The sequence below is a fragment of the Opisthocomus hoazin genome, chromosome 8 (genome assembly GCF_030867145.1).
Source record: "Opisthocomus hoazin isolate bOpiHoa1 chromosome 8, bOpiHoa1.hap1, whole genome shotgun sequence".
Taxonomy (NCBI): domain Eukaryota; kingdom Metazoa; phylum Chordata; class Aves; order Opisthocomiformes; family Opisthocomidae; genus Opisthocomus; species Opisthocomus hoazin.
In genome coordinates, this window is record NC_134421.1 from 43,253,948 (window position 1) to 43,270,831 (window position 16,884).

General features: G+C 44.5%; 1 protein-coding gene across 5 annotated transcripts in view; it reads right to left on the minus strand.

Moving 5' to 3' along the window:
* Window positions 1-9,090: 9,090 nt before the first annotated feature.
* Window positions 9,091-16,884, minus strand: part of DOCK4 (dedicator of cytokinesis 4) — a 263,237-nt gene continuing 255,443 nt past the window's right edge. For all 5 annotated transcript variants that reach the window (XM_075427729.1, XM_075427733.1, XM_075427730.1 and 2 more), the window contains 3 exons: window positions 16,465-16,578; window positions 15,446-15,507; window positions 9,091-12,206 (listed from right to left, as the gene is read on the minus strand). In XM_075427729.1, coding sequence (XP_075283844.1) covers window positions 11,781-12,206; window positions 15,446-15,507; window positions 16,465-16,578 — 602 coding nt within the window. In that variant the 3' untranslated portion in view covers window positions 9,091-11,780. The remainder of the gene's footprint in view (window positions 12,207-15,445; window positions 15,508-16,464; window positions 16,579-16,884) is intronic.

The window sequence follows — 16,884 nt, forward strand, 5'->3', positions numbered from 1 at the left end:
TGCTGCCTCTTCCAATCACGTTTTGCTGGTGTCTGCCTTTCTAGGAGGAGGGCCATGGGAACTCCTATCAGGCTGAGCACTGCAGCCGTGCATGTGGGCTACATGCGTGGCTACTCAGCGTAGCTATGATACAGGCATGCCTTGGTCATGGCTGCTCGCAAACCTAGAGAATGCTAAATGCAAAGACGTACGTTCATACAGACTTTGAAGTATCAGCAAAGGAGGGTGTGTGAGGTCAGGCCTTGTCCTTCTGGATCTCATATTTGACAACTTTGCATGACTGCATCCGCCAGTTGTCAGCTGGATACCTACGTCCCTTTGAATGTACTGCGTTCGATGTATTGTATGTATTTAGTTAAATTCAATAGCTCTCTCCAGGTCAGACTGGTCCGTTCCGAGTTACGTTGCTGTAAATCCAAAGTAAAACCACTGAATCTACCTTTTTTTTATCAGATCTGGATGACTGACTTCAGTTTTGTAACTAAGCCATAGCACGACCTATTTCTCCTAAAAAGAAAGAAGTAATTTACATTAAGAATTCGTAATTTTACTTTTTTTCCAGGTGCCTGAGACCTAGGATTTAAGAACAAAGGGAAAAAAACACTTCTGAAACATTAAGCTTTTAAGCTTTTTTTTTAAGCTTCAAGCTTTTAACGTACAGTAAATTATTTATTCTTAATAAGGAACCTATTGTGACTGAGTTAAACTAATTTGCAAACACTGTGCAAGCCAAAAGCCTGGAAAAACCTCAAATAACATAGCTTCTATGAATACTAGTCCAGTTTTGCTGAAGTATAATGAATATTTTGTGCACTTAGTATAATGACGGCAAACCTTGTTTATACGTCTTGTTTGAGAAGCGAGGCAAGAACGCCCGCCTGTCTTGTGTCAGTTACAAGGCACACTTTCAGACGATGCACAGAGATTACAGCATGAAATAAGGTCAGATTTTCTGGAAGCAACTCTGAGTCGCACGCGCTAAGCCCCACTACAGCTCTGATTAGGGGGGCTCACTAGGACATAACCCATCAACTCTACCAGGGCAAATTCTGTGTGTGCGAGGCCAAAATATAAATTAAAGGTAATCGTTCTACGATGTTTTGCTCTTTGTTTAGGGCACAGAGTATATGGGTTTGAGGTTTATTGTTTTGCATGGAGTGGGCTTTTTCATTCCTTTTTAAGTAGTTTGGTATGAAATCAGCATGAGAAGGTAAACACTTCTCTCAATTTAGGACTGGAGAGGTACAGGAAAAACTATTTTGATCATTTATTTGGCTCTTGCAAATTGGGAATAAGTACTCTGAAATCTGTGGAACAGCATCTGAATGACGCTGTAATCCAAAATTTTGTTTTCAAAACATTACTCTGATAATCATGTAGTGGTTTAAAACATGTTTTTCCAGCAACGTTGTAGGTAATTCTTCATTGCTAATTATTGAATCCGGAAGATTTAGTACACTAGCTGCGCTTTTAGACTTCTCAATTTACTTCAGGTTTTACATTTGACAGATTTTGTCCAAAGACAAAAAAAGAAAAAAAAAAGGAAGATTATAACATGCCACATTGCCATCATTTATTTCTTGCCGCTTAGAAAGAATATGAATTATTTTATTTTGCATTTTTATTAATTGCATGCTATGTATCAAAAAGGATTTTTGAAGTTCTAATGTGTAGCATTACTTGATTTCAAAAGACATTACAGATACAAAACACAACTACATAGTAATTGCAATTTTATTGCTTCAATTCTCCACCACATCAGAGCATTTCAAGATTAGTCTGCTGCAGATGATTGCCTCTGAACTGTCTGATGGTAAATGGGGTAAAGAGCTTCCACTTTCACCCTGAGTATGTACCAGATCACATACACATTTTTCATACTCCTATTAGATACAGTGATCTTAGAGAAAGGAACTTAAAGAAAATTAGGTAGATTGCAATCTGCCTAAAGGAAAAATATTGTAGTGAGCCAGTCGTGAAGTTTAGACACTTTTGTTCCAATTGTCTGAAGAATTCTAATTATGGACAGAAATGAGCAGCTAGTCCCAACTGCATAATGGGTAATCCTACAAAAAACCTCTTAGTAACAAACTACTAAATTTAAAACAGCTTTAGTCTGAAGAGACAAACCAACACAAAAAGTGTGAATACGAACACTGGCAAATTGTCATTGCTTAAATAATTTTATGTCATTAAAATAATCGTAAACTGTTCTTTGGCACATCCTCTTCACACCTTCATTATCCACCACCAGTCTCTACTATTTATTCCAAACGCATTTAGAAAAAAATCACAAGCTGTTTGTGCAAAAACATATCCCTTCTGAAGAACTCAAAACCCTTTTGGCCTAAGTGTTACCTGAAACATTCGCCTTCAGGTGCCGAGAACTCCCACAGCAAGGTACACAACTTCATAACCTGATCACCCAGGACTGGCCTCCCCCGTGGAGTCACTAGTTCAGTTGTTCTGTTGTTTATTCACCTATTTTCTGGCTCTGCTGTGCCATGATTTCCCACTGGAAAGCACGCTTAGGGACGGGAGCCTGCCCTTTCACTTGCACTGAGCAATTCTGACTGTGCTGTGCAGAAGCATCGTTTAATAGGCACTTACTCTGACGCAGGCAAAGCAGGTGAGGAAGCTCGCTCGTTCTTCCCTTGGCTGCTGCATGACCGTGTCAGTGTGTCGCTCTCCCGGCAGGGCGCACAGAGTAAGACACCTACAGAAGACCCGAGGACGAGCCACAGCAATTTGTCTGCTCCAGATAAAGCTAAAACCGACTGTAGCAATACCCTTTGCAGAGTGCTGCTGGCTGAACCACGGCCGGACTGAGGATTCAGCAGCGAGATGAAAAAACTGTGGTTCTCTGTCATTATTAATTAATAGTGCTGCCAAATCTGTTGTGTGAGGACAGCATGGCGTGATGCTTTCCTGCCCGCGAGATCCTGCCTCACCGCAAGCACGCGCGCACATGTCAGAGCACCAGTTTTAAACTGGCCTCCCCCCCGAATAAAGACGTGGAGCCAGGGAAAGCCAGCCTGCGGCGGGAGCGCGGTGTGCCCTCAGGAGCGCAGCGCCGATAAGTCCGTATGAGGCTCATTTATTGTTTGAAATTTGTCAATGTTCTGTCCACAATAAATTCATAATATGGTTTAAACAAAGTCTCTTTTTTTTTATTTTGGGAAGTAGACTCATGTCTATTGCCTTTTTCTTTAGAGACCAAGGTAGAAATCGGGGATAAACTTGTGGTTTTCAGAGCAAATTCAGGTTAATCTAGCTGCAGTATTTATTCAGTTATGTATAATCAGTGTTTTGAAAAAAACCTGTTACAGCCCCATATTCCGCAACACACAAATTGTCAAAGAAAGACCAAAAAAGCAAACTGACCAGATGTTTTTTCAGCCCAATAAACCTCCACAAAACAGCCTTCCATTCTGCCAACAGCAGCCACAGCTCTGGTTCCTTTCGTCACTCAACCAAAGCAACTCATCTCGGCAATTGTCATTTGCTAATTAGTTTGAGTTACGTGATCATAGCTGAGATTTTGGCAGCCTCTTCTGGAACAGATTTATTAATGATGATCAGTTATGACCAGGTGGGATTTCTGACGGATGATTTTTTTTATTGTTACCTGACAATATATGGGAAGGCTTCAATTAGATAAATGCAGTTAACGAGCTGACCCTGCCATCTGCTGTCATTTCTGCTGCCTGCTCAGAGTCTCCCGGGTCACTCTCTTTCCTTCGGCTCGGTGTGGAACGCAAAGCTCTCTAATGAGCCAGCGCAGTATTGAAGACCTGTCATTCAAGCTGCGCCTGGTTTCATCTAGCACAACTGCTGAAAGCTTCATTGCAAGATGGGCTGGTGACGTCTTCAACAAAAATAGCACCAAAGCAGAAAAGGCTCAATAAGAGAGTTAGCAAAAGTCTCCTAGTTCTCAAGCTGAATAAGCGTAGAGTTGGTGAGAATGATAAATAGCAATTTTGTTTTACAATTTGACATTTTAACTATTTCTGTGTTCTTCCCAGTGCTGCAGCTCATTGCCCTCGCGTACAACACTGCGAGAGCTCGTTGTGAGACTCGGCGTACCACACGTGCATCACTGCAGCAGCAGCAAGGACACCAAGTAAGAGAGGGCAGCATGCCATTGCGCGCACCCGTGTCCATCCCTCACCACACCCGAGGCGCGTGCAAGAAGCCCACTTCCCACAGCATGATGGAGCTCTCCCGTTCCTTGTCCTTGCGCGCGGGGGGACGGCAGCAAGCGGCCCGGCTGCGGAGCTCCTCCAGGTGCCTCTCTGCTTCACCAGAGCTGCGTGGGAAGCTGGACAATCCAGGTGGGTTGAGCTGGCTCTGGAAGCCCTGCTTTCCCCACATGTTAGCTCCTTCTCCCTGCGAACTCCTCTCCCCTCACCCGTGCCAGCCTCGTAGCCTCCAGGGAGATCGGCAGGTATGGCCAGCACAGGTACGCCATAGGATTTGCTCTGAAAAATGTTGCCAAGGTGGTACTTTTTCTGTCTAATCCATCTTGTGATTACAAGACACTTCATGGAGAAATCAGTACGAGAGAAACATGGACATACTGGAGAGAGTTCAATGAAGGGCCATGAAGATGATGAAGAGACTGGAGCATCTCTCCTGTGAGGGAAGGCTGAGGGAGCTGGGACTGTTCAGCCTGGAGAAAAGAAGGCTCTGGGAGGATCTCATCAATGTATATAAATACCTGAAAGGAGGGTGCAGAGAGGACCGAGCCAGGCTCTTTTCAGTGCTGCGCAGTGATAGGACCAGAGGCAATGGGCACAAGCTGAAACACAGGTTTCCTCTGAACATCAGAAAACAAGTTTTTCACTGCAAGGGTGCCCGAGCACTGGCACAGGTTGCCCAGGGAGGCTGTGGAGTCTCCATCCTTGGAGATCCTCAAAAGCCAGCTGGACATGGTCCTGGGCAAGTGGCTCCAGGTGTCCCTGGCTAGAGCAGGGAACTGGAGCAGATGAGCTCCAGAGGTCCCTTCCAACCTCAACCATTCTGTTCTTCTGTGAAATGATTCCTTGTGCCACCAGCCAGGCGGATTTGGGCATGGGGGGAAGAGGAACAAAAAGTAAATAAATACATCTCTTAAGGAACGTGTGAACCTCTGCCTCTCAGCGGCTATCCTTTCCCAGTCCAATACTTACGGGAGTGTTACAGCGAACACTGGAGGTGCTTGCATGCTTGGCTTCGTTCATAAACACAATCTTCTCTCTGGAGTGCTGTTGACCCTATTCTAGGATTGGGAATCTATTTTTAATCTACATTCAAACAAGCAGTAAATTCACAATTTAGAGCCGATCTTTACCCTTCAAAGGTTTGCAATCAAGGGCCAGCTAGAGAACTTCTCTGTACATGACCCCCTCTGAGCTAAAAGATCACATAGCACTGACCACAATCTTTTCTGTCGTCTTCTTTCTTCTGTCCTACCCTTTCTCTGCACAGGATTGAGAAAAAAAACCCACCACTTTCTCTAGGTACGAGAAGAATAACATCATTCAAACCTACATGGACACCAGAGAAAACCCCCGCCCAGCATTAGAGCACACAGAGGGGAAAAACTCTGTAAAGTACGTGGTAAAAATCCAGCACTTCTCAAAAAGTAGCAAAATATTCCAGAAGTCAAAACAGAACTTTATGACCTGAAAAACAATTTTCTCTCTTTTTCTCCCTGCTTGCTCCCCTGTCTGCATGTTCAATGTAGCAGGTTGCGACTTGCTTTGATTTTGCTCGCTTATCATCATGCAGCTCAGGTTTTATAGCTATAAAAACTGCACTGAATTATAGCTTTAGGGGTATCGACAGGATGCACTTCAGTTCTGAGACAGAACTTGGGAGGGAGGACTGCAGACGCAGAGAAACTCTCCTTGGCAACGTAAAAAGCTTCTGTCCAGCGTGCACAATCTGCCTTGGCTGCACTTAATGGCCTGAGAAGAGCACAGCACAGGAATATTTGTTGCTTCATCTCCTAATGCACTAGCTGGGGAAAAAAAAAAAAGCTGATTTTATTGATGTGTTTCTCTTATTGTAAAGTATATAGCGGTCAGTGTCAGACTGCTTTATTTCTTCAGGTGGGACTCAATTCATTAGGGTTTGTCTGCTTTTGCCCAGCTCTTCTTGAACAGGTGCCAGTTTGTAACAACGCCGATACGAACCTCTGTATTTATCTCACTGGGTGTTGTACCACGTCCTTGGATTTGCTGCAGCACCGTGCTTGCAAAGGTCAACTGCGTGTCTCGGGAGCAAGCACAGTGTTCGGCCGCAGCAGAGTGGCTGCTCCAGAGAGCCCACCTGCAGCAAGCCCTCCTCTTGCAACAGAGAGCAGAAACGAGACCGGTGCGGGAGCTCGGGGTGCAGGCAGCTGGCTCCGCAGAGCTCTTCACTTTGGCTCAGCCAGAGCGCATTCAGAGCTCAAGGACGAATCATTGCACAAGACACATCCCTTGATCTGCAGCCGGCTGAAAGACCCAGAGCAATGGTCTCTCAAGCCATCCTAGGCTTACTGTGTAGATTCAACATGTCCCTGCGCCCTGTACAGTAGATTGCTTCCTCTTATCCAGTGCTCAACAACCCTCTTAAAAAAAAAGAAAAGAAAAAATAGATCTACCTATTTTTTCTGTGAAGAGGATCAGGAAGAAGAGCAGAGGATTTCCACTTACAGGGTATGCTGGGACTGAGTTTCACTCTTTGGCAAAGCTTAGTCCCTGCAGGACGTTACCTACACCCCACCTCCTGGTTTTAGTAAATTAGTTTAGTCCCTGTCCTCGAGCTATCGCTGCGAACACAAACTCCTGGGGGTGCTCTACAGGTAAATTTCCCCCACAGCTTTCCTTCTGGAGGCCCCTGCAATCTTCCCCCCGGGAGCGGATGCGTGCCTGTGCTGCGTCCTCTGCAGGCTGTGCTTCTGAAATATTCCCCACGGGAAGGGCGGAAGCCGCTCCTCGCTGACAGCCTGTCATCTGAAAAGTGAGAGGAAACACTTCCAGGAAGGTCACTGAGGTCAAGGAACACCAGCAGCAATCGCAGTCTGTCACAAATAAGCAAGAATGTAACACAGAGAATCCCTCCGCAAAATAATTTCTAAGGAAATGGAACAAACTGGAATACACTAGTGGATCTAATACCAATGGCAATTCAACGATGTGAAACCCTTAAATGTATCACCAAAATTTCAGCAGCTTATGAGCTATCGGAGCAGCTATTCCCTATGAAATTTGGACAAGGATTTGCCTGCTAAAACACCGAGATGTTCATTGCAAAATACGCTATCCATTATGCACCATGGCATAAGAAAAAAATTGTCTAGCAAAACCAGGGAAATGTTTTAATATTTTGCAGGGCTTTGGGACTTAGAAACTCTTTGCCCTTGTGATTCATGGCAGTTGGACTTCTCTGGCGCCTTTCCTTTAGTAAGCCATAGTAAAAGAGGAAAAAAATCCCCACCACCCCCCCAACATTTGTAAAATAAAGAAAATCCTGTATTTTGTCAAGACTTCCAGGTTCCCTTCTGCCCCCTTCAGCTCAACCAGCAGTTAAGCTGGTATAAAATGCTATGATAGCTTAAAGAAATAGATTTGATGCTTCAATTTCAGCTAATATTTCAACTTCTCCCACTACTATTTTTCCTGGGTGGGTGAGAACACATTCGGATTAATTATCTAGCCATTAAGGGCTTTGCCCAGTTTTTATTTGCCCTCCCCCCCCCGCTTTTTTTCCCCAACTGTTCACCACCAACTCCCTTCTTGTAACACAATCTCCCTGAAATAAACACACGCTCTGCATCAGTCAGTCAAAGAGGAGCCAGGAGGTGTATCCCCAACACACGTTGCAGCCTGGGTACGTTTGCCCAGCCATCAGCGGAGGCTCCTGCCACAGGCCTTGCCGCCACCGCAGCCTGCAAAGCCATCAGCCTGTCGTTACACGCACACTGAGTTCCACACTGAGCCATCCATTTTTAAAAAATATTTAACGCTCTTTCTCCAGCAGTCTTATCTTACCACCCAGGAAGAATAGCTCCATCCTGACACACAGCGCACATGTGAGGTATGCGACTCTAAACCTTCCACATTCCTAAGGCTTGCGTATTTTTGCTGTTTAATCACAAGATTTTTTGCTAGTGTTATCTAAAGCAACTAATCATCCTCGTTTCCTATATGAAACGTATGTCAAAAGCTGAATTAAAGTGACAGGGAGAAGATAAAGACAAATTAAATTAATATGGAAAGGGCCTTCTCCTACAGAAGCTGGTTCAAGGTCAGAATCTGAAGGGCTCCAGCGCTGAGCATCCTTTCAGTGTCCCAGCAGACAGGGCGCTGCCTTTCGGCGAGCACACGTCCAGGCTCCACCTGGATCATCGGAGTGTGGTGGGAAAGCCCGGCTGCCAGCAGAGCCTGAGGGCAGAGAGCTGTGCCTGCCAGCACCTGGGGTTACCGACACAACGCCGCTGCATGCCTCACTGACCGCAATCACACTCAAGACAAGATGCTCTTCCTCCTTTATACCTTAGGCATTGACTCCTACCTATCGGTATCTTTCTGCTCAGTCACCGTGCTTCTTGCAGACGCCGTTGGACAATCTGTGAACAAGAACAGTCAGGCGGGAGGGCAAGGTGCCACTTTCAGACAGAAGAGCAGATTTGCACATAGCTAGCCCCTGTTCCAGGTGAACGGGGCCGTGTCTGCACTGCCCTGAAACCTTCGCCACCAAGAGGTAACTTCAGCTTTGCGCCTCTTTCAGGACAGAGGCTATTGGCTACGATCCGACTCCAGACATCGCGATAACGGAGTTCACTCACACTGTGGAGGCCTGTCCTAAGAACCGGTCTGAACAACATCATCTCAAAGCCAGCCAGTCAGGTTTGGAGTTGCTTCTGTGGTATCCCAGGGGTACCAGTGTCTCAAACGCAGCATCTGAAGGCCAGATCATCTCACCTACTACACGTGCATTGGCTAACATTCAAGCTGTTGAGTAGTAACAGCAACTTCTTCTCACAGGTCCTCTTATACGACCTTCCAAATTACTCACTGTCACCCAGAAAGCGATAAAAATACATTTATGAGTAATACATAAAATTCAAACGAGACCTTTATTTACATTAGCTTTTCAAGCACTGGGCGTTGCAACATACATAACAAAATTTCATACTACATGTTTTATAGGAAACCAGGTTGAAAAGCTGACTACAGAATCCATTTGTCAAAACTGGCTACGCAGAAAAAGTGTCAGCTCAGTTTTAGAGTACTCTGTCAATTTTACACCATCTGCTATCGTTCGGAGTATTCCTGATGTCACGGTTATAAAAACAGAGCGCTCATGCAGGTTAATTTACAGTGAACTCTCCTAGTAAATTTTACATTCTTCACTTGTTCAGAAGAGCAGGTCACTACTCTCCACGTTGTCTCACAAAGCAATTACGGATCCAAAGAGGGAGAAAACTGGATCCACGAGGAGATTTTTAAACAGAAAGAAAATTGGATTTACCAAGACAAGGAGTCAGAGCTTTAATTCCGCGACAAACTGAATTATAATCTCTCGTTCTGTAGAACAGATGTTGTCTTGTAAAGACTAATCAAGTCCTTTTATTCCATATTAACACTATGCAGCAACCCATATGAGTGTCTAGGTAAACAGAAACTTTGTGAAATGTTTTGCTGCAAAGCTGACTTCAGTGATGCACGCAAACGATAAAGTCATCAACTCTGCTCACTGCCAGAAATTAAAAAATGGCTTCAGGAGCAAATAACACTGATTCATACTGTGCTCAAGTCAACAAAATCTATTAAACTACACAGGGGTGAAAAATAAATAAAACCAAAGCAGCTTTGTTATCTTACTCGAGACACCTTATTTAAATCTCAGGCATTACCTCTTTATATCAGCATAAATATGTAGCCTTCTACACCTTTTATGATGTGGTTACAGACACAAAAATGTTATAGTAGAAAGCGAGAGCTAGTTGAAGGAATTTCAGACCTTGAAATCGGCAAGATACAAAGCTAAAATTCATACGTTCCTTTTCAAGTTATGAATACTTTCACTAAAACATAAATATTTTAACATATATTAATTTTTTCTGACATTCAAAATTGTAAAGTCAATATGGCAGAATTATTGTTAAAAGCACATATTTACAAATATTCTTTTTTCCATACATAAAGTATTTGGCATAATTATAACAATCTTACTGCATACACAACTGTTTGCTTCTTTTTCACATAATGGTACACTCCTTATTAAAATTTACCAATTATGTACAAAAATACTTGAACATTTATTATAGAAAACCTCTATAACTACCGTCAACAGCTTGTAACTGCTGAAGGCTTAATTGCGAGAATTTATATAAAAAGTGGTCACTTTCTTCCAGTTAAACTATCAACAAAAACACAGCTAAAAACAACATGAGCTTCCCAACAAAAGAGGGAGAGTATTTTTAACAGCATGATTTAAAACGCAGTTCACACATCTGTTCCCAAGCACATGTTAAACAGTCAGTAAAAGAAAGAAGATACAAAAAAAAAAAAAACCAACAACATACAGAAGGTGCTTTTTTTTTCTTCTCCTCCACATTCCTACGGCTTGGCACTAGCTTTCCAGAGCTCTTCAGATGCCAGTCACTAAAATACAACCTAAGGCCAAACACCATTCTCCTGCAGTAAAGATGATGGTGATGAACTCAATCTAAGAAGCAAATCCAAAACCCGACTCCACTGGCACGTACACATCCGAAGAGCTGCTCAGAATTTTTGCTAGGTTTTTACACAATTATTAATGACCTCTGCAATTAGCTTTTGAAATTTATTGACTGATATCCAGTTGTTTGTATTTTTAAAAAATTGTTTGTTTAGTGTATTGCCTTGGTACTAGTCAGTACTGATTCCTGTACACAAGTTAAATGGACAATTCATTTGTACCTATTTCACACAGACTGGATTTTAGGGTGTACTTTCAAAAACAGCAGAGAACCTCCACTAGCAAACTGCTAGCTTTTTAAAAACCAAAACCATAAGAACAACAACAACAACAAAACATTAACTGGAAGAATAAAAGCAAATTGCACCTCAAAAAGAAAAGGATGCGTCAGGTACAGTAACACACGAACGGCACAGAACCTTATCAAGATTCACCAGAACGGTGTTCTACACTGAACAAAAGGCAGGTATTTTTCCATCTTAAAAATAACATAAATGAAGCGTGTGTTTCCAAAATTCCAAACCACATTCTCACAACAGTTCTCTGCAGTATAACTTGCATTATATCTCTATTTTTCCACAGACATTTGAAATGACCAACCTGTTCATCGGGTAAGAGAAACAACTTTCAGCCTACTTGCAGAAACATCCTAGTCTACAGACTACTTTGTTAGAAAGCGTGCATTTATCTCTAGTAGTAAAGATCCAGTCAGTATATTCTGTGTTTTGAAAGAAGCATTCGGCTAACTCAAATGAGAGTTGTAGGGATTTAGATTTAAATTTTTAAATAAAAATAAAGTACAAATAAAAGCATTTATCAGTATTCACCACCATGAGATTAAAAAAAAAAATCCTCTCATTCATGCTTCCTATACTATCTGGCAACCTAAATTAGTAATTTCATTTGAAATGTGCAACATAATATTAATAAGCATTTCGAAATTACTCAAAAGAAAGGTGGACAAAAATATTAAAGTGCCTAACTAAACGCGTTTTACCATTTTTAAAAAATATTATTTCTTAAACGGCAAAGAATTGGTTGCAATGAAATATAAAAGCGGCTCCTCATAGCTGAGAGACTTTGCGGGGCAGAGGCCTGGGCCGGGGAACCTGCTCAGTCCTCCTGCTGCTGTTCTCCAGGTTGTTCGGCCGGACCAGCTGCGGCTTGGGCGGCAGCGCCGGCGGGTCGGCGGCGGGCGGGATGGAGAGGCTGTGAGGTAGAGGAACGGGGCGCTTCAAAGTCCGCTCGTACACGCTGTAAGGCGGCGGGGTTTTGCTTTCTCTTCTCACAGGCTCCTCGGAAACGCTGTAGCTCGGGACAGTCACTGTCGGTTCGCTGCCTTGGCTTTCGAAGCCCGATGTCTCCGAGGTGCTGCATCGGCTGAGCGAAGAGATGCCGCTGCTGTAGCTCCCCGACAGCGCCGGGGAGCTGGAGATGAGCCCCGAAGAGTGACACTCCACCGGAGACGGGGTGAACGACTGCACAGACCCCTGCTCAAAAGGAAGGGCAGAAGAAGAATTTACCTGCAGTAAACGAGGGGGGGCGTTCCTGCGCTCAGACTGAAAACACACAGAGGTACGGCGCGCAGGCTCTGACGCTGGGTAAACGTGAACGGTTGCGTCCCTGTTTGACTAAGATCCAGTAAGAAAGCAATGAAAAGCTCATTCCACGAGCGCCTCGGTGCACCTTAAACTGCGCTCCTGCCAGTAATTCACGGAAGTGGAAGAAAAATGACATTTAAATGTTACCTTTCCGCCGTAACGCCCTGGAAAAATCTGGAAGCCCTTGCGAGGAGCCCTCAGTTCTGGCGGCCTGAGGCGAGGCGCGGCCCCGCGCGCCGCCTGCCTGGGGGCGCCCTGCCCCCTAGCGCCCCGCCGCCGCCGCTGCCGCCGCCTCAGTCTCCCCGGTTCCGGGCTCATTCCCCACAGCTCTTCCTCACAGTTTTACCGCGCTGTTGTGCCACGACGTGGCGTCGCTTCCCAGCGCGCCGTAACGCCAAGGTCGGGGCTGAGGCACCGAGCGGGTGCCGCGCCAATGGCAGCTCCGGGTGCAGCTCCGGGCGGCAGCAGCAGGAAGGCCAGCAGTGAGGCATGGCCGCCGCTGCTGCTGCAGACCAGCGTCCTGAACCCTGCCTCTCCCTCTCTCCCCCATCTCCCAGGCGCTCCTTGGAGCCACCGTGCCGCTTGGACGGAACGCAAACCACTACCGCGGGCCCTAGGGACGAGGGTCCGATGAGGGCAAAGGTTGCAAATGGCGGCACCAGCAGCCACATGGGTTTGGGGGGAAGGTGAGGGACGGGGAGCTGCGGGCCCAAGCGCCAACAGTGCTGAGGAAGAACAGAAGGCAGGGACAGTAAAGCCCTACCTAAAACCACTGAGCAGTCCTATTCTAGTGAAGCAACTCCAACTGAAAACCGTAAAAGCTTAGACCACACTTTGCAAGTTGAGGAGTTTTTGCAACTTACCTAATTTTGACTAGAGCTATCGAAGACAATCTAGACTTAATGGCCTCCAGCACAGGCTAAGAAAGGGATGGAGAAATCCCATCAAATACAAATTTGCCACCCCAATTCTCGTTAGACTGGTTGGCGCTCAGCTGCTCAGCTTGAGGCGAGAGTGTGAGCCACGCAACACAGAGTGAGGAGGGGAGGCAGAGGGGCAGGGGTGTACAGAGCTGGCTGCACTGACTTTACGCTGTTGAGATAATCTTAGTTATCTATCTAGGACTGGCTCCACAGTGCACTGAAAGCAATGGAAAAATAAAAATACATCAGTGGGTTTTGTGCTAAGATGGCCTTCTCTGGCAGCACGCATCAGTTGGAACAAAGGGTAAAAACTGAGCCCTGTGTATGGCTAGGGAAAAGCAGAGCAAGTTTTATTTTAAGCTGAATATGTGTTGAAGACATTTCAGACATTGCAAGGAGCCTGTTTAGCTACTTGTTTCAGGTTCCATTCCTCTGCGTGTGAGGAGGCTGCAGCTGCATTCCTACACCCACGAACACCCAGGGTCAAGGCTGTCAACTAAATGATGTAATTGGTTCAAGTTCCAACAACGCTTGACACTTAGATTGTGACCATAGACAAGATTTAGGACCTTTGCTTTTGTCATTCAGAACAAGAGCAAATATGTGTAAATCCTGCCTCCTTCAATTTAGGAGCTGAGCAGGGGTAAGCACTTGGTTCCCGACAGCAGTGCAGACTGCTTGTACCACTGCTGAGTAACAGGCTAGACACCAAAACAGTCTGGAAATTCGTGGATGCTCAAAGTGAGATCCAGCTACTCTCAGAAGTATTCTGGGCCAGCATTCCTCTCCCAAGCAGCAATCCAGACTGTAGCTGTAAAATGCTTAAATTCTGTCCAGGCCTTCAGCAGAAAATGTTAGGACAAGCTTCAAACATCCCTATGAATCATCAGGAATAAAAAGGAAGGGTCACTCACCTTTTGTACAAGACCCTAATGCTCTGAAGAACTTCCTAGTAGGCAGTTAGTATTGAAACCTGGGGTCAGTGTTCCCTTCAGCAGAAGGTAACTGCAGTAACAGGACTATGGGACACTGATGGCCACCACAATTGCTCTGTGTTGAACCTGGACCACTGCGCAGCCACAAGTGGAAATGTTACAGGCTCATGGGATGACAAACAGAAGAACGACTGTGGACTTGTGATTAGGGACCTCAAGGGGAAAGGAGGCATTTTGGGGTGCCACCTTCCTCCTCCTCAGGAGATGTGTACCACTGCAGTATTGGGTATCTGAGGGACCACTCGGGCAGGGCTGCCTCCCTCTGCCCTCTCACCCAGGTGCCTGAAGCACCAGCCATGCTCCTTTATATCTGCTGTCCTTCCAGGTTGTTGACCCTCGTATTTCTAACCACAGAATTCTCTCTGATCAGTGGAGTGGTAGAGGTTATTCCCGAGAGTAATGTTCTGCAGTCTGTCAGTACCGGGGTTTCCCGGGAATACGCAGGCTGCGTGTTTGTGCCCTCCAGTGCTGTGGAAGACACAGACCTCCTGGCCAAGTTTTCCAACCAATAAGCTGTTGCGCAAGTGGCTACTGACACATTCCATTATCTTGAAACAGAAATGAAACCTGCTCAGTTTAGCCTGGATCCCCAACTGCTACGGGTGTTTAACTGCCGGAGAAGAACCAATGCTTATTCACACCCTGTGCGTAATGTTCCCTACTGGCAAGCTTCAAACTACTTCCAACTCCTTACACAACCTCCCTGCATCATTCTGCAGAGGAAATGGATATTAAAATGACTGAAGTAGGGATTATTCTCTAACACACCCTCTAATCAAACAGCTCTGGATGCTAGAAGACTAAGAGGAATCGGTTGCACAACAGGTTCTCTCGGCTAACATCTCCCCTTTTGTCACTGTTGGAGACAGAATTCTGGACTAGGTGGACCATCGGGCACGTCTTGCATTTATTTCTTGAACTCCCTTCTGTCCGCTGACTGAGGTGAGCTTGATTATCCATGGAGGTGAGAAGCCCAATATTGAGAGGTGAAAGAGTCTGAAGATTAGGCTTCTTGCCTGCAGCTTTGAAAATCTTCAGAGCTGCTGTAATTGTTATGGCTACTTAACTCTTGCAAATGGCTTTTGTATAGGCATATGACAATAAAAGGAAAACAATATAATCCCAAATAATGTATATTAAATAGATACTATCTACCCGACAACACATACAACCTGTCTCACAAAGGCGATTCACTGCAGTAAGACGGTACCTTCATTGGTGATCTGCCAGCAGGAGAAGGGGAAACGGAGGCTATGTGTCTTGCTGGTGATGCTGTAAAGTCAGAAAGATTTCAGTGCACTCTTGGCATTACAATTTTCACTAAAAAATCTTTTTAAGTAGATAGGAGATCGTTCTATACACAAGCATTATAATCTCTGGTTCCCTCTAGGTATTTGCCTGATGGCTGCAAATAGTTTTAGAGATTTTGTTTATTTTACTTTGTTGTCAGGCTTATCTTGCAGTACAACCAATGAAGTATAACAAATTTCTGCATCCATCTTCTCTAACAAATTTTACATAACTGTAAATTGGCTTATATCTTACCAAATGATAACAAGATTCAAAAAAAGTCAGTATAACTTTTCCCCTCCTCTTTTAATTGTTCTCTTCAAAAATATATTATGTATTTGTATGTCAGATAAGACAAAAGAGAATACATGATGTACTTATATCAAACATTTACCTGTAAATACAATATAAACATGCCCAAACATACTTTGAGTCATATGCTTAAAACACGAAAAGCAAAGTCACTCCCTTGAGAACAATTATATTTATAGTATCACTTAAGCAGCATTTCCTTTAAATGGAAATCAACCTTTTGAAAGGCAAATTGGTTACAGTAACAGAACTCATGTACTTCCATGATTGCTCTGCGTTTTCTGTCCAGTAAGATTCTTTGTGGTTAATGATCATTTATGACTGCTAACCTCCAATTATCATAAGATCAAAAGACTAAATTTGATCATCCTCCCTAGTACCAGCATGAACTGTCTGAAACCACTCAATCATTAAGTGAAGAGGCACAGTATTGGAAACAGACCGCTACAGAGAACATTAACAAGATGAAAATACCTGTGGAGGCAGTTCTACAGCCTTCCATGTAAGTAATCAAATAATAAATTAACCTGCCCAAGAAGTTAAACATTAATCAGAGTGCAAAGAACCTAAGCCCTCAAGTAAATCACTTTTTTACTGGAGCGTAGCCTGAAATGTCCATTAACTCACCAGTCTGTGCAGGTCTTGGTGGTACAGGAGGAGATATAAGCTTTCCAATTTCTGATGTGTTTCTGGCTTCCTTCCCACTGTCCAGGCTCCAGCTGCTGGGGGTGGTGTTTACAGCTGGAAGAAAATGAAAAAGCTGGCATAAGTGTCAACACTTCTAGCTCTCTAACTTGCCTTTATCCACAAGGGTAAAAATATACAGAGTGAAAATGTTAAACAACTTAGCAAGCCTGCCTGAAAAGCTCTCATGATTACATCAGCATTTGAAAAGCTCTTAAATAATGCTGTCAATCTTCTGGTTGCCTGATGTGTGCATCTGGCTGTCAGGTCAGTTTGCGATTGTGCGGCAATTGGGACCAGCAGAGATAGCACTCTGGTGCCTGCAAATCCAGCCACAAAGGGAGATAAGCTGCAAGGCTGTTA